General features: G+C 45.4%; 1 protein-coding gene across 1 annotated transcript in view; it reads left to right on the top strand.

Moving 5' to 3' along the window:
* The window catches only part of CSGALNACT1 (chondroitin sulfate N-acetylgalactosaminyltransferase 1), a 30,859-nt gene extending 17,379 nt beyond the window's left edge, over positions 1-13,480 (top strand). The window contains exons 5-8 of the mRNA XM_048510650.1: positions 982-1,160; positions 5,694-5,788; positions 7,540-7,621; positions 12,976-13,480. Of these exons, the coding sequence (XP_048366607.1) occupies positions 982-1,160; positions 5,694-5,788; positions 7,540-7,621; positions 12,976-13,325 (706 nt within the window). The 3' untranslated portion in view covers positions 13,326-13,480. The remainder of the gene's footprint in view (positions 1-981; positions 1,161-5,693; positions 5,789-7,539; positions 7,622-12,975) is intronic.
* Positions 13,481-17,927: the final 4,447 nt, after the last annotated feature.

Raw genomic sequence — 17,927 nt, 5'->3', positions numbered from 1 at the left:
CTTGATCCTCTTTGATCTGAGATTGCAGATGCCTTAACAGACCAGGTGATCGGGAGCAACCGTCGCAGAAGGCCATTGTGTTCACATCCTACATGTGAGCTCCCAAAGGCACCTGGTGGGCCACTGCGAGTAGCAGAGAGCTGGACTAGATGGACTTTGGTCTGATCCAGCTGGCTTGTTCTTATGTTCTTATGTTCTTATGTTCTTACCTATAGACAAGAAATGACATTATTCGCCCCGCCCAGCCCAGACTTGGCCCTAGAGCAGTGGTGGCAAACTGGCAGGGGCTGATGGGAATTGTAGCCCATATCATCTGGAGTGCCAAAGGTTCGCCACCACAGCCCTAGAGAGTGTCTAGCTCTGAATCTGGGTCGGCAGGGATGGGGGCCCCTAGAGAGGCTGTGAGGTGGTGGGTGGGCAACCTAGAAAGTGTTCAGGGCTCAATCCAGGCTGGCAAGGGGCGGCGGTGCAGGGGGGGAGGGTTGCGGCCCACCACTTCTCTAGGGGCCTTAGAGAGGCAGCAAGGTGCCAAACTCCCCCCCAGCCCCGCCACACCCCACCCCGCCCTCCAGCATGATTGGCTGGGAGGGAAAGGGCCTGGCCTGGCCTGGCCTGGGGCCCCTGTTCCACACAGCAATCTTCCTGCCTTCCCTGCCTTTCTCTGTCCAGCAGCCTGGTGAGGAAGGAGGCAGGCCACAGCAAGCACAGCCATTGCCCACTGGCCCTGCTGCCAGTGACTTTATTGGGGGGGTTCTTCCTGTGTCCCTGGGCCTACCCCCCATAATTACACCTATGCTTTCAGTGGCTGATTTTTTGCCTAGCTCTAGGCCTGACCCTCAGGCTAGCAGTCAAAGGACAGGAGCCCTGGCACCTGTGCCCCAAGGCCTGATACATCTATGTGCAGAAGAGATCTTTTCTCTTCTGGCACGTTTAAAGGCAAAGTAGTGAGAGTCAAATAAAGCATGTGATTCCTCCTTATAGATCAGCACAGTTCAAGAATTTCACCTTTATCCAGCTGAACGAGGAGTTCTCAAGAGGGAAAGGACTGGAAGTCGGTGCTCGCATCTGGAACGGCAGCAACGTGGTTCTCTTCTTCTGCGATGTGGATGTCTACTTCACTGCTGAATTCCTCACCGCATGCAGACTCAATACACAGCCAGGTAGAGCTACAGTTTGGCATATTTCAAAGGAATGTGGCATGTTTTAAATGAAATATTGCGAGGCATTGCAGAAATGAAAGAGAAATGCCTGTGTTTTGTGTGGTGTTCTGGAATAGCCCAGGAAGCGCTTGCCTCGAGCCCAGCCCAGTTCCCTCCTGTGTCGGAATGGCTTTCTGCTTCCTCTCTGACTCCTTGGGATATTTAACCAGACAAATGTCCATTCGGTTCTTTTCATTTTTAAATGTTTGTTTAATTTAAAATCTGTTCAAAGGAGGGAAAAATTGGCTTTACGACTGACACACTCAGACCAGCCAGTCAGAGGCTGATTTTGCACTTTCTAAATGCTCCGTGGCTTAGGTGGGAAGCATACCTCTTGTGGGGCTTCTCACCCTGCTTGTAGTTCCCCACTGCTGCCCAGCTCTTTCCTTCACTGCAGTCAAGGCCGGTGAGGGAAACTAAAAAAAAATCCTCTCCTCTGAAAAATCCATGCAAGAAACTCCGTTCCCCCCCCCCTTCCCCCGAAATATCCATGCAGTGTGTCACAGAAACGCTATTTCTCCTCCACGGCAGCGAAAGCCTCCGGAGCAACAAAGGGGCATTTCAAAAGGACCTCAACCTTTGCAGTTCAGGAAATCCACAGAGCAAAGCCATTGCAGCGGAGGGGCTCCAGGGCAGAAACATGGCAGCCACACTGCAGCACTGGGGGCTGTTCAGAACTCCCAATTGCATCGGGGCATTCCCCGTGCCAACAGAGGGGCAATTTTGGCGTGCAAAATCAGCCAGAGTTGGGCAAGGTCCTGTTCTAAGGAGGTAACTTCTTTCATTTATCACATTTTCATTCCACCCTTCCTCCAAGCTCTCATATCAGGCATGTGGGACTCCAGCTCTTCTTTTTCTCACAACAAACTTGTGAAATAAGTTAAGCAGAGAGAGAATGACCAGCTTAAGTTTGCCTAGTGAATTTCAAGCAGAGAGTTGAACCCGGGCCTCCCACTCCATTCCACCTGAGCTCAAACTGCGTGAGAAAGTGTTACCACTGCTGCTCAGGGTAACATTAAGTGATTTCAGCTCAGGCAACGTAGTGAGGTGCAGGAAGCCGGTGTTCTTCAAAAGCAGAATATTTTATTCGAAAGTGGTTGCTACAGCTCAGGCAGGGGAATCGCGCTCCCGTAGTCAAGCGCAGTACTTTTTACACACAAAGATCAAAAGAGGGCAAGGGGGCAGGTAAGGGGGCAGGTAAGGGGGCAGATCCCTTACCTTGCAACAACAAGGAAACATCAACACATAAAAGAAAGGTACAATTACAACTTTGTGAATGGGACCATGAGATCTCGCTGTCAGGCGTCTTCCCGCAAGACTTTATGATAGGGCAGAAACAGGGAGCGGAGAGTGTCCATTCATAAAACTGGGTGAGGCTGTAAACGCACCCAGGTATCTGGTTATCAGATGGGCTGCTTCCTTTGCAGGTTAGTGTCCACAAGAAGGGCTCCCGCGCCTCAGTCCCGCAACAAAGCAAAGTTCAAATGGTCCAATGGTGGTCTTGGCGCGTTCTCCAATGTCTAGGATATCTGGGGTACCGTCATCATTTCAATTGTAATTCCAAAGGGTCTTTGTTTTTGCTAAAGAGATTTACCGGGTGTTGGCCCAAACTGAATTCCAATACTAACTTTCTTGGGTCTTAATATCAGCTGCTACAAGCTATTGCTTTTACTAATGGATACAAATATCTAAAACAACATTTCTAATTTAAACATTAGATGCAATCCTACAGAACTTACAATATATTAAAAGTGCACAAACAAGAATATCCTAAACTAACTTTAATACACCTTAAATTGACTGGAAAAAGCTAGCTTAAGACATAAGCATACACATTGGGCAAACAATAAATCCAACACTGAGGGCTTACACTAAGTCTTAACAGAAATAAAAGCAGGAAGGAAACCATATAAAACATTGGCACAATCACATATACACATCCTTTCCAGGCCTTATGGAGACTTTTGGACAACACTGGTCTCTATGCTTTGGTCCTTAGCCAGTGTAGTTTAGCGATAGGCTTAGGAAAATCTTGTTCATATTTTCCTGGTGGTAACAAAGGCCCACTGTGAGTCTAAGTGGTAGCAAGCTTTCTTCCATGGTGACCTCCCCAGTGGAGCTGAGAAGGTCCCACCTCTTACCTTGAAGCATCTATATTTGATTCTATATATAGTGGTTTAGTGACCATCATGGTGTCATGTTTAGGAGTGATGCACTCTGGAGAATAGGGATTGATTCTCCACTCCTCCACATGAGGGGCAGACACTTGTCTGGTGAACTGGATTTTTTACCCAAAATGCTGGAGTCTGCCCCTTTTAGGCTGCGGGAATTAGCAAGGGAAGATTTTGTTTAACAAGAGGCTGGATAACTTTACAAGATCTTTTCCACCAGGGTGTAAATCAGGAGTAAAAGTTTAACAAGTTCTATTTAGAAAAAAAGAAAATAATAAATATACAAGTGCACAAAATGGTCACTGTATCCCAGGTGATGCCCAATTCTATCTATATCCCAGAACTGTGTGAATTCTGACCTGCAGGTGAGATGGAAGCGCCGCACCCCAGCTGCCCCCACCGCTGTTAATTCTTGACTGCAGCTGAATCAAGGATCCAGTTGCAAGACAGGTCAGGTGCATCTTCACCTACTTTACCCATCCAGGTTTTGGCACTAGTGGCACTGCGTGACTGATGGGTTTCCTTTCACTGACCTGGGATATTATTTAACTATATACACACTGTAGTCTTTAATAAAAATCTCTGAAATGAGCTCCAACAAACAAATAAATATAGTAATGAAATAAAAGAACTATAAAAATAAGACCTGGGAATCAATAATGCAACAAATACACAGACTAAAAACACCATCTCAGACCAAGGTTCAGAATAAAAAGAAGCCATCACTTTCATTCATTAGTAAGCCATCAACACAGAAAAGTTCAAAAAGGTGAAACAAAAAAACACAGTTAAAATGCCTGGTGAAAGAAACAGGCTTTGCCCTAGGGCCGATTCCACGCAGCAAAAGTATTACGGGGGTTGCAGTTGCGATAAAGGAACCCATTTTCCTGTTTACCAGTTCACATGTGTCCTGTGCAGACAGCAATTGGAGGCCACGGAAACAATCGAGGTTGCTGTTGCACCTTCACACAGAGACTTTTCTCTTTTAAAAAATTTCCTGCTACACATGCGTAGCTACACAGACAGGCAGAGATGACCCCCCCCCCCAGCCATGCCGATTGTCCTACAATATGGTAGCTATGCAGATACAACCCACAATTTTTTTTTAAAAAAAAGGAAAGGGGCCTCCCTGGAATGGCTGGGCCCTGGCAAGCAGCTCCTCCCTCACCATGGAGGGCGTGGGGGAAGGGAGGCCAATTGCCTCCCTCCTGCCTGGCCATTCGATAGGGAGCGGCTCCAACCCAAGATTTTTCAAAATAATCACTAGTTTAGCAATTTTTCAAAAGACCCACTTTGGAGGAAATAAAATGTGGCAGACTTGTTTTGGCGGTGAGACCTTTGCAAAGTCCCCCCCCTCCCCCAGGTGGGTTTTGTAGCGTCCTGCACCTGTGTTTGTTTGCCTGCGCAGACTCAGCCCTAGGTGCTGGATAACAACCCTCCTTGGTGATAGTGGACTGAGGAGGGACTGCCCGAAAGGCAAGGCATTCCTCAACCTGGCATCACCACCTGCAAGGCCCTGGGCCTTCTGGCCACCCACCTCCGCTCTGCAGATGGTTGGGAGGAGGGACACACAGCAGGGCCTGTGAGGAGATTAGACAGGCCTTCAGATACCCTACAATCAGGCCATTGGGAGGCTTAAAAAGTAAATGCAGAACATTACAGTGGGCTCAGAAACAAAACCAAGGAAGGTCTTTTTAGCGTTGATTAAGTGTGTTTGTCTTCTGAGGGAGTGTCGGCCTCTCCAAAGGGGGCTGACACCCACCAGCAGCACTATTTTGTCTGGATTCAGCACTAATTTCTTGACTCTGATCCAGCCTGAGGCTGCCTCTGGGCACCATGTCAGAATGTTGGCTGCCTTTCCTGATTCCAGCAGAAAAGAGAGCAAGAGTCGCGTCCTGTCACCGTGGCAGAGGGCAGTTGGAATCCCCAGACATCACTGCTATTGATCTTGATCACTGGTTCCATCCAAAACCTCCTGGAGTCTACTGAAGTGTTCACAATTGTTTATAAGTGCTGACATCCAAGGAAGCCTTTTCAACAAAGGCCTCTTTTACTGCGGCAGGAATTCTTTCTTTTTAGGAAAATGTCCATTTTAGACCTGGCAGGTTCTTGGCACTACATCAAGCATAATTGTATTCTGTTAGATTCTTGAATGTTCTGCACTATTGGGTGTTCCTTCTTTGTTTTAGATTTTAGAAGGTTTTTTAAAAGTAGAAAACACACATTGAACTTTACACTTAGAACTTAGTTCTCAACACCTAAGAGCAGAAGTATATCTGCAAACATTGCAACATAAGAAAATTATTTTTTCTATTGCTTCTAGGAAAGAAGGTATTTTATCCTATTCTTTTCAGCCAATATAACCCAAGCCTAATTTATGGGCACCATGATTCCATCCCTCCCCTGGAACAGCAATTGGTAAGTAGATGGCTTTAAGCCATTTCATCTCAGATTGCAAAAAAACCAATTATGTATTATTAGGGTGCAAAGAACTCTGGGAGCTGTAATTTGAAAAATTGCTAGGAGAGATAAGAAGTCTCAGTCACAATTTAGACCTAACCGCAACTTCTGGTATTCAATTGAATTGTCTCTAAGGGCCAAATGAGACAAGACAGTAGGATGTTTGGAATAAATAACAAGGAGAGATAAAAGGGCTATGCCAGTTACAGGAAGTCTTTTAAAGAAATAGTGCTGTTGTTTAACAACACCTTCAGTTGCTAGCAGAGGATTGTATTTCACAAGTTTTATTGACTTATTAACTTTAGTTCTAGCCTCCGATTCTTGAAGAGACTCAAGGCAGTTTATCCAGATTAAAAAACAGCAGCCTTGTGGAGAATCAACCGGGTCCCTGTTGAACTATTTTCTCCATAAAATTACTGGTTTTCCTAACGGCAGCAGGTTCTCTGAGTTCAGAAATGGGCGTGAGGTCCCTTGAAGCTCGGATTTGGGCCACCGTTTCTAGATTCTGGCTTAAGATTTTATTCTCCATGTAGTCAAATGGATATTTATTTCTACTGCAGGCCAATTCTCATGGACCAAATAGATTTTGACTTAAAAGACCTCGGCCTTGGCTCTTTCGAGCTGCTTGGAAAAACTGGATTTTAGAAGCACTATGACAAGAGCATAGTAGACTGTGTTCACCTGCATGCCTGGGCTTAACGCTACCACAGTCTCTTTCAACGTACATGTTACAGATGATGACTATTTATGTTGGCTGGATTCAATGCCATTCCGTCAGAGGGGCGGCTGCTGCTGCTGGGGCTGCGAATTAAGGTGCCGCCGCCTGAGCAAAGGTGTGGTTGTGGCTCTGGTCCCTTCAACATTCTCTGTTCAGTGGTGGCCTGCTGAATATGGCAAGAGGTAGAGGAATAAACTGTGAACTGGATAATAGGGGGTTTCTTTTAGCAAGGGTAGATTTTAATATTACTTTGGCAGTGGCTGAGTTTTTCCCCCCAGTTGGGCTTGTCTGTGCCGGCAGATGTTTGTCCTGCAGACGGCCTCTTGGTGTCAGCCTGGCTGCTTCAAAGAGATGAGGCTGCATCAGTGAGAGCCCCCACCACCACCACACGCACTCACCCACCCCGGTGGGCTTATAGTGAAAAGAAAAGCCCCGCCCTCGCACAGGGAGCCCCAGGTTGTTTCCGCACAGGGAAGCCCCTGCAGTAAAGAGGCTGAGCATGACCGGTGGCTTCCCTTTTCTACCTCTGATTCAAAGCATCCTTGAAAGGGCTTTCTCTGCCCTTGGCCTCTTGGGTTGCAGTTTGCACCACTGCATAAGGGAAGAAAATGGGGGGGTGGGGGTGAGGCACTACTCAGTCTCCATCACACCAGCACTTTTGCATTTGGGGAGGGGGGCAGAGGGGACAGCAAGCAGAGTGAGATTGGGGTGTGTGGCTGCCATTTCCCCCTGTCTCAGCAGCAGCACTGCTGCCTTGTTCATGACTTCCTTCCAGAACAGCTGCAGGATGAAGTCTGGACATGCCAAGACTCTGCTGAGAATCTCTCTGGTTGCCTGTAGAGGCTGCGAGGACCAAGCTGGGAGGGCAGCAGGAGCCCCGAAGGACCAGAGTTTCCCAGGACAGCATTGTGTTGAGTGGCCACAGAGTCTCTTTCTCTTTGTGTCTCTTTCTTTCCCCACAAATCAATGTACATTTTTTTCTCTCTTGCAGACTGTTAAAAAGGAGACTGGATTTTGGAGAGACTTTGGATTTGGAATGACTTGCCAATACCGCTCTGATTTCATCAACATTGGTAAGAAAGTTTACTTCTATTAAATTGGCCCCCAGTCGAGCTGCCTGCTCTGGAAGACAGTCTGATTTTTTTATTATTATGGATGTACCTCGGTCTTGGATTCTTGATGCCTCAAATGTAAAAATCATATCTAGGATTCTATGCAGCCTGCATGTAGAATCATACAATAATCATACCGGACAGAAAAATGATAACCTGCTTACTCGAAATTACTTAACCCCTTGACCTTCCCATGCTGGCTCTGATCGTACCTGCCTGCCTCTGCGTCACATTTATGTTCCGCTTTCGCTACTCTGCTTGAATCTATTTAGCTGCTTACATTCCATCTTCCAGAAACAAGATCCTCAAGGTGGCTCACAAAAGCAGATCACCAGATAAATGTAAAGTCTTAGGATCATTAGTCTGTGGAGTGGGAGATGGGTCTATTCTGCGTCTTTTGCTAGTCCGGACTGCAGCACAAAAGCTTTGCCCCAGAAGGCTGAATTTCTCTCTCCCTGGGGATGGGGTTTTTTATGCCTCTGTTCAGTTCCCCCTTCCAGCCTGCCTGCTCAGGATCAGTAGACAGAGGACTCTCTTACTTGGCATTGTAACTTCCATCCTTTCTTGAGCAGTAAAACCCTTGGAGTTGTGATCATGTTGGGACTTGAATCTTGCAGCCAGGGGCAGAGGAAAACATAGTATCTTGGTGAAGCTAAGTAGCCATTGAACGAGAGAATGACGTAGGCATAGATTTTTTATGGGGGGGTTGGGGCGGGTGGCCACACCTCCCCAAGCCCTGCCCCTGGCCTCAGTGCTTATAAAAGCAGCTCTCCGAGGCCAGGGATGGCAGACTCCCCTGCCCCCCCGCCCCCCACCCCACCGACTGGGCTCCCAGCCAGCAGTCCCTTCTGCCCTCCCCTCCAGGTAGAGGCGTGGCTAGGGAAAATGGAGCCCAGTGCAAAATCTGAGTTTTGCACACACACACACACACACACACACACACACACACACACACACACACACACACACACACACACAATGGGTGACCGCTGTGATGCTGGAATCCACCGCCAAACAGCATCACTTTCAATGGTGTTTAAACTAAGGAACCCAGATTCTCCTTTTAAATTCACCTTAAAGGGAGAATCTGGGGTCCCCCGTTAAAGCAACATTGAAAGTGATGCTGTTTGTGAGTGGATTATCCCCCACCCTGAAACAGCATCACTTGCAATGTTTAAACTGGGGCTCTCCGATTCTCCCTTTAAATCCATGCCGAAGGGGGTGGATTTAAAAGGAGAAACTGAGGAAATTTGGGAGGTGCCTGCTGTCAGGGGTGAAATTGTTAAGCTAACAGCACCAAACTTTCAGGGTATCTTTATGAGACTCTCCTGATGATACCTCCCAGGTTTGGTGAAGTTTTGCCCAGGGGGTCCAAAGTTATGGACCCTCAAAGGTGCAGCCCACATCTTCTATTAGCTCCCATTGGAAACAATGGGGGCAACCCTTTGGGAGTCCATAACTTTGGACCCCCTAAACCAAACCTCACCAAACCTGGGTGGTATCATCAAGAGAGTCTCCCCAAAAATCTCTGAAATTTTGGTGCTGCTAGCCTACAAACTGCACACCCTGCAGGCCAAAAACCCAAAAAACACTAAAAATACAAAAAAAAGGGCAAACGGGGTGCGGAGCTTCAGACATGTACTGGGGGGTTTGGACCCCAGAAAAAAAACCCCTTACATCCATGGAACGAGACTGTCTGGAGCCTTGGGATTGGGCCTATATGCAAATAATGTCAACTTCTGAATGTCAGTATGGTGGATTCCGCACAGCATATGTATCACAAGTTGCAGTCCTTATAAAGGAACCTGTTTTCTTCCTGTTCGTGTGTGTGCCCTCGACCCGTTCAGGAAGCAATTGGAACCAGGTTCACGCCTTCACACAAAGACGCTTCTTTTTCTTTAAAAAAAAATCCTGCAACACATGCCTAGCTGCGCAGGCTTACAGAAATAAATCCCTGCAGCCATTCTGATTGTCCCACAATCCGACCTGCATAGCTGCACATTTGCGACACAAAAAAGGGGGAAGGAAAAGGGACCTCCCTGCAACCACTGGGCAATAATACAAGTTCGTTCTTCAATTCTTGCAGTTCTCCACTATCGTTTGGTACCCCTGCTCTTCCTTTTGTTCCCTTTCTGCTCCACTGGCAGGATGTTATTCGCTTCAAGTAGTCTTCATGTTATCTGCTATTATGCTGATGAGCAGGTTAAGCATCGTGGGCAAACATGTTATTGGCCTGTAGTTTCCAGGTGTTGTGCTTTTGACTGCATCTTTCTGAATTAAATATGTCTTCCCAGTTGTTAGCCATTCATCGAGTTCACCATGGTGCATGGTTTCACTGAGCTGCTTGGGCATTGTCAGGTGTAAGCTGGTTAGTATTTGAGTCAGAAGCTGTGCAGTTGATCGTGTCCAGGTGCCGTCCAGTTTTTCCCTTTCTTGATTCAATGTATTATCATATCAGTTGTTATTTCCAGCTCTTGCATTTGTTTTTGGCCAACATCTCTCTCAAAATCTTTTATCCACTGTGCCTTCTTTTTAGAATAGAATAGAATAGAATAGAATCTTTATTGGCCAAGTGTGATTGGACACACAAGGAATTTGTCTCCGGTGCATATGCTCTCAGTGTACATAAAAGTGTACATTTGTCAAGAATCATAAGGTACAGCACTTAATCATAAGGTATGCACTTTAATGTTTGATTGTCATATAGGTCTAGTAAGCAATCAGGAAACAATCAGTAGTAATGAAAACATAAAATGTAAAATCATAAAATAAAATAAAATGTCAGCACAGGCTATAGTCATACAGTCATAAGTGGGAGGAGATGGGTAATAGGAATGATGAAAAAAAGTAGTGCAGTAATTATATAATAAGTATAATACATAAATAGTTTAACATTACTCGAGGGAATTATTTGTTTAATGAGAGAGTTAGATGGCATTCAAAGAAAAAACTGTTCTTATGTCTAGTTGTCTTAGTGTGTGCAGTGCTCTGTAGCGGCGGCGTTTAGGAGGGGTAAGAGTTGAAACAGTTTATAAGTCCAGGGATGCAGAGGGGTCAGTAAATATTTTTTTTTACAGCCCTTTTTTTTGACCCGTGCAGTATACAGGTCCTCAATGGAAGGCAGGTTAGCAGCAATTGTTTTTTCTGCAGTTCTGATTATTCTCTGAAGTCTGTGTCGATCTTGTTGGGTTGCAGAACCAAACCACACAGTTATAGAGGTGCAGATGACAGACTCAATGATTCCTCTGTAGAACTGTATCAGCAGCTCCTTGGGCAGTTTGAGCTTCCTGAGTTGGCGCAGAAAGAACATTCTTTGTTGTGCTTTTTTGATTCTTGTTGTAATCCTTCTTGTTTTCCCACAGATCTTTCCAAAACTGAAGTGTTGCATTTTTCTCTGGTTTTTTGCTTTCAACATTGATCTTTGTGTTGAGACCTTGGTAGAAATACCTTTGGTCTGATTGAAATTGCTGATTTTGTCTGTACTGGATGTTTCTTGCTTCATATCTTTCCATTTTTCTTGCTGTGGCTGTTATATGTTGTTTGGTGAGATCTCCAGCACTTCTTCAGTTGTCCAGCCAGTACCTTCTGGTTAGTTCTTTCATTGTTCTTGCCATTTTTTAATCTTTGTTCCTTCATATTTTTCAGGTTACTGGCATCTGATCTTAGTTTTTTGATCTTCTGTTCCAGTCAAATTTTCCACTTAGGTTTTGATTGTTGGTTTATCTTGGGTTTAGGTGTTTCAATGCCCAGTTCTCGTGTGACCGCTACAGCCGTACTGTCCATGAGCTGATTGGTTTGTTTGATGGAAGTTGTCTCAATTGTCATTATTTATGCTGGGGTCAGGTCATGCCACCTGTTGAGCCCCCTCCCCCACCTGTCCAGGATTGCAGGGTTAATTCAATTGGATTATGGTCTGCTGAGGTCCTTGGCTGAATTTCTACATTTTCTATACCTTTAATTAATGCTTTTAAAATCCAGCGCATATCAATTCTTGGGTGAAACTGATGTATGTCTGAGAAATATGTGAAATTTTTTTCCACCCAGATGTAATGTTCTCCAGGTATCCTTCACTTCTAACATTTCCATATACTGAAATACTTCTTTATGTAGTGTCCCTCTTTCAGGTCTAAAATTCCATTAATATCTCCAAAAACCAAAATCTCTTCTCTGTGGAAATTTAGTAATACTTGAAAAAAAAATCTTCAAAAAACACACAAACTACCCCCCCCCCACACACACACACATACACTTTAGCATCATTAGGTGTATATATTGACTCTCTGACAATCTGATCTTCAATATTAAATGTCTTTCCTTCTGTCTTTTAATTATTCAAGTACATGAAAGATCAAATAATTGATATATATTGCAACTGCTTTTTTAAAATGTTGCATTTTATACACTTTACCCTGGTTTTTATATGTCAATATATGTTCATGTTCTTTTTAATTATGAGTTTTTGTACACATAATGTATTTATTGTTTGCCTCTTTAAATGATTAAAATACTTGTGCACTTAGAAGATGAGTTTAGGCTGTTCAGATTTTTCAAAAACTTGTCCGTTTTGTATGAAAACAACTCCGCCTTCCTCGCCTTTTGCCTTCTTTTTCTTACTTCCCTTGAGATTTTTTGTGTGGTTGTTTATTGGGAGATGCATTTATTGCATCTTTTGGTTTCAAATGTTGTGGCCCCTCTGCCAATTCTTGCCTCATAAAGTTGATAGCACAGAGTCTATTAAGCCAAGAGCCCAAGGTTTTCAGCTGAGAATTTCCAGAAGTGTAAGTCCAGGAATAAGTTCTAATTAACAGATGACAGATAAAAAGCATAAAGGCAGACTTTAGAATGGCTTGTAGCACTTTTGCTAACACCACTCATATGGCCTTTGATGACTTCAGTGTCACCGAGAGATCATGGAAAGCCTCCTCAAAAAGGGAAGGAAACCTCCTCTCTGCAGCACACTGGTCAGTGGGGCCTTCTCAAAGATTACGGTCTGAGGTTAACTAATAACCCACCTGGCATTTTGATGCCCCAGACAGGAGTTGTAAGGAAGCACATATGAAAATGGGCTTTCCTTTGGTCACCATCTTGACTCATCCCTCAAATTACTGGTTTTCAGCTAGTGCTTTTTATATATATTTATAAGCCGCACGGTTCATATCTAAAATAGCCGAAGTGGCTATTGATATGGTTGTCAAATAATAAAACATTATTTCTCACAACATCTGGCCTTCAAAATGCCTTTTCCAATCTGTGTTTTCCTCTGATGAATTTAGCTTCATATTGCTATTTGATGGTACTTTTAATTTTATTTTTAGGAGGATTTGATCTTGGAATTAAAGGCTGGGGAGGGGAAGACGTACACCTGTACCGGAAATACCTTCGCAGCAACCTCATTGTGGTCAGGAGTCCTTCCCGGGGCCTTTTCCACCTCTGGCATGAAAAGGTCTGTCTAGATGAGTTGACGCCCGAGCAATATAAGATGTGCCTCCAGTCAAAAGCCATGAATGAGGCTTCCCACGGCCAGCTTGGGATGCTGGTCTTCAGGAAGGAGATTGAGGCTCACTGGCGTAAAAAGAAAACAGGCATGAAGATCACAAAAAAGGATGAAAAGGAAAGGCATCAAAATGTCGAAGGGGGTTCTAGAGGAAAAAAGATGTCCCAATGATCAATACCAATTGGTTGAACATGTTCCAGTGATTAAAATAATAGAATCCATGATTTTACCAGGGCCAGGGCCCCTGCCTTGCAGGAAGACACAATCAAAGCACTCCTGACAGATGGACATCCAGCCTCTGTTTGAAAATCTCCCAAGAAGGAGACTCCACCACACTCCAAGGCAGTGCATTCCATTGTCAAACAGCCCTTGCCGTCAGAAAGTTCTTCCTAACATTTAGGTGGAGTCTCTTTTCCCGTACCTTGAATCCATTACTCCTTGTCCTAGTTTCTGGAGCAGCAGAAAGCAAGCTCTCTCCCTCTTCAACATGACATCCCTTCAAATATGACACATTGCACTGCTGACTCATGTTCAGCTTGTGGTCTGTTAAGACTCTCAGATCCCTTTCATGTATACTTTTGACAAGCCAAGCACCCCCATCCTATATCAGTGCATTTCATTTTTTCTGCCTAAGTGGAGTATCTTACATTTATCACTGTTGAAATTCATTTTGTTAGTTTTGGCCCAGCTCTGTAATCTGTCCAGGTCATTTTGAATTCTGATTGATTGATTGATCGATAGATAAAACATTCAAGTGATCAAAGTTCTTCCCAGGGCTTCTTTCTTGAATCTGCATGTGATTCACACACAGAGGCTTGGTCAATGCAAAAGACACAAAGAACCAAAACTGAATGTTAATTGTTTGGTATCCAAAATATCATGGAAGCCAGATGACCTGTTGCTTAACATGTGGCCACATCCTACAAAGCTTCCCATCTGATCAGATAGGCAGGAGGGCGGGCTGCTTATGACAAGTGGCTCTCGTGGGCGGGGCTGAGCATCCCAACCACCCAGTCCTGTCCTGACGTACCTCCAGTCTCTTGCTGCTGCAGACAGGCAGCAGCCCTCTTGAGTGAGGCCTGATTTGCCTCTGGCAGCCCGGGAGCCTGTCTGGAGATAGTGCAGGATGCCATTGAACCCTCTCTGAGGGGATCTGAAACTCCTCAAAAACAAAAGGAAGCAACATGGGCAAGATTAAACCAGAGGAATCCACAGACAATCACTTCATCAAGAATATCTGGGCCAAACCAGACGAGATACAAGAAGGTGAACGTTAATGGATTGCCAGCATATTTCGTATTGCTAAATAGTTTTTGGATTTGGGCTATGGCATGGGGCGGGGCCTGTTTTCACTTACAATTACAGTGCTCCTCAGAGACAGTGGGAGAAATGTTCCTGCAGAATGCTATCTTTGTTCTCCAGTCTGGGGGCAAATAGAGGGACAGGGTGTTTTTTTTTCAGGTTGGAAAAGGTGCGGGGTAGCCTTTCATCTCCTTAGGGGCCGGCTCCACCTGCCCTAGAGCACATTTCGGATCATACCATGGAGACTTCCATAGTGCCATTTTTGGTTTGTAAAGATCAGGAGTTCTGGAAGCATCTAGAGGTAAGCAATTTCTTCAATCGAATAAAACTTGATGAAAGAAATGACATGAAGTATAACTGTAGAAATGAAGCTAAATTATCTGAAAAAAATCATTGTTTCTTGAACATTTTCTGTCCAATTGGATAGTCACATGCATTAAATGCTGATAAAATATATATTTTTGTCCTAATACATTTTGGCTTATATGTCAGCAATATACTGTAATATAGAGAAATATACTGTATAAGCCTCAGGCAAAATACATAAAAAGTGTAGATAACTACTCTGTACAGAAGTGATTAGGAATAAAATCACTATTTAAAATCTGGCAATCCTAAGAGGAAAAAATGAGAGATTTTTATTTCCAGGAATTATTTTTCACAACTATATAACACATAGGTGTCAGGATGCCTGTGGGATGCTGGGGCCGCTTGCATCTTTGGGGCTTGGGGGGAAGGGATTTTAGTTGGATATATTATGTAGTATGTTTCTGCTCCTTTTTCCTCCAGCGAAGATTATTAGGTCAAGGCCAACTCTAATCTTATTCTGGACTTGTTCTATCTCTGTCTGCATATTTGGTGTTCTTGGTTCATAGGGGGGGGGGGGTGCACCCTCTCAATTGAGTAATACTGACAGTTTAGCAGCGGGGAAAGTCAGTTCTGGCTTTCCGCTGTTATAGATGCTGAATAAACAGCGACTGTTTAACTGAAGGACTTTGTTTCCATCATTGAGAATCTGACATTAAGCCGGAATTCCCTTTGTTAATGGAGCTCTTCGTACTCCATCTACAGCTGAAGTTAGCGATTTGAAAATGCATTGATTGCTTTTCTTCAAGGCCTGTCTGGTCTGGTTCGCTGTCTTCAGCGACATGGCTTAGCCTGATTGAGAGGACTTTCCTTCTGATTCCAGCAAGGCTGGTTACATTTTAGATCCTGATACCGCCGCAATGATAAATCAGGACTGAAGCTGCCTGTGATCATTACCTGGGAGTTGGAGAATTGGCCGAGTGGACAGTCGGACTTCATCTATTGCTGGAAAGGACTGGGAGCTACTGCAAGCCCTCGTTACTCTAGCTGCCCATTAACTGGAGTTACAGTGAAAAACAGCTGTCAACTATAGGCCTTCAGTCACCTGTTGATTTGGATTTGGGCGAGGGCAGCCGCCACCAGGCCGCGGCTTTTGTTGGCGAAGGCACCAGCGGGAGCAATGGCGGGAGAACCTACAAAGTCGGGCAATGCAGAGATGTGCCGCCATTTCCAGAGTCGAGAGGTGGTTTGGGAGAAATTAGAATGGGCTGAATACCAGAGGGCATTGAACCAGATGCACCAGGATTTGATGGAGTTACACCTGGTGGTGGCCCGCATGGAAACCGAACGTAACCAGGCTCAGGAGGAAGCTCAAGCTGCCCATTTACAGCTTCAACAGCAACCACCTGCAAACGGGGCTGGGGGTGGAGGGTCCCCAGCCAGAGTTCTTGCAGACGGGGCTGGGGGTGGTGGTCCCCCAGCTGGAGTGTCAGCCGGAGGGACAGGGTTCTGCGGTACCACTGTAGGATGGGGGGTCTGCGGCACCAGCTTGGGAGATGGAGGCCCATCTGCCATCACCGGATCCCTGAACGGCCGGGTGCTGGAGGGGCAACCAGCTCAGCCCAGAGGGCGTTCCTGTGCGGCAACCCGATACCCATGGGGATGCCAGCTTCCCACCTGCAAGCAGGCAGCTTCCTGTCTTTTCCTATTAAGCAGCTCCACTGGTATCAACTCCAGCCTCCCCCACCCGCTTTCCATTTTCAGCCACCGTCACGGGTGTCCATAATGCCTCCTATGGGAGGTACCACTTTGCCAGGCTATCAGGCTCCCCGGTAATGGCTTTTTAACGGCACCGTTATGATGAGACTTAGAATGAAACTTCCTGCGTTTCTGGTGCAAGCCATTACTCCCATATGTTAGCAGCAACGCATGACCGTCAATACCAGCCCATGACTTGGGCAGGTGTATGGAGGTGGGATCTGTTCTGGAATGGTATAGCAGCAAAATGGTATGGTCTGTCTGTTCCAGAGGGGTGTGGCCCCGGACTGCGTGATTTTCAAGAATTCATGATGGCCCTGCGACGTCGCTTTGAGAGCCCATTTGTTGGGGAAGAGGCAAAGAAAGAACTGATGTTGTCATAAGGACATTTGATTGATTGATTGATTGATTGTTGATTGATTGATTGATTGATTGATTGATTGATTGATTGATTGACGATTGATTGATTGATTGATTGATTGATTGATGGATGATTGATTGATTGATTGATTTGACAAACACATACTGCCCCATCCCATACCGTTTGTGGAATTTGTGAAGAACGTTAAATGCGGTGGCTAGTAAAATCCCTGGTGGGATGATCAGTGAAAGTTTTTGCGTTTTAAAGCAGGCTTTCTGCATCAATAATTGCTGTGGTGGTCGCGCTCCAGCAAGATAGTCCCCAGACCCTCTGAATGGAGTGGGATCATGTTAGCTATGTCAGATCGCAGATGCATGAAGCAAAATCCCCATCTTCGAGGGTAAACTAGCTCCTTCAAAAAAACCTTGGCCCCTCAGAAGAAGAAACCTCCTCCCTCGTCTAAAACTATCTAAGTCGAAAATGCTGATGGAGGCACTTGGGCTTGTACCTTCTGTACTGCGAACTCTGGCCACATGGCGGCCAGCGTGCTCTGCAAAACAACCAGAAGCCTCCTACGCAAATTCAAAGCGTAGAAACCAGTTACCAAGGGAATCCGGTTCAGGTGCTCGCGGCGTTTGCGCTCCCCTGAATTCCAGATTACAATTTGCCTTCGATGTTGATAGTGCGGGTTTGCAATGGTCAAGGACCGCTGTGGACAACACCTAGTGTTTTCGAAGGCCGGAGGGTAGTGGTCATCTATCCCTACCCTTCGTCTGTCAAAAGGCCTAAGTGTCCTAAGCTCAAAGTCCATGCTTCCTGTGGATCTCCGGTGCTCCAACTGCTTAATACACCTAGTTTTTGTGGAAACTTGGATTTACAGGCGTGTCTGCCAAGCATAAATCTTTGTTTTAACCTAAAATGGATGGAAGTCCATGGAGTTGTTCCCCTGTAACTTCCCGTTACAGAACCGATACTGGTTCAATGCATGGACCACTGGGAACGTAGGAGTTTTGTGATAGCCAACATTTCAGATTGTCCGATTATCC

The sequence above is a fragment of the Sphaerodactylus townsendi genome, linkage group LG11 (assembly GCF_021028975.2).
Source record: "Sphaerodactylus townsendi isolate TG3544 linkage group LG11, MPM_Stown_v2.3, whole genome shotgun sequence".
NCBI classification, from domain to species: Eukaryota; Metazoa; Chordata; class Lepidosauria; order Squamata; family Sphaerodactylidae; genus Sphaerodactylus; species Sphaerodactylus townsendi.
Note: the sequence above shows the minus strand (reverse complement) of the source record. Positions and strands in the feature narration are given on the sequence as shown.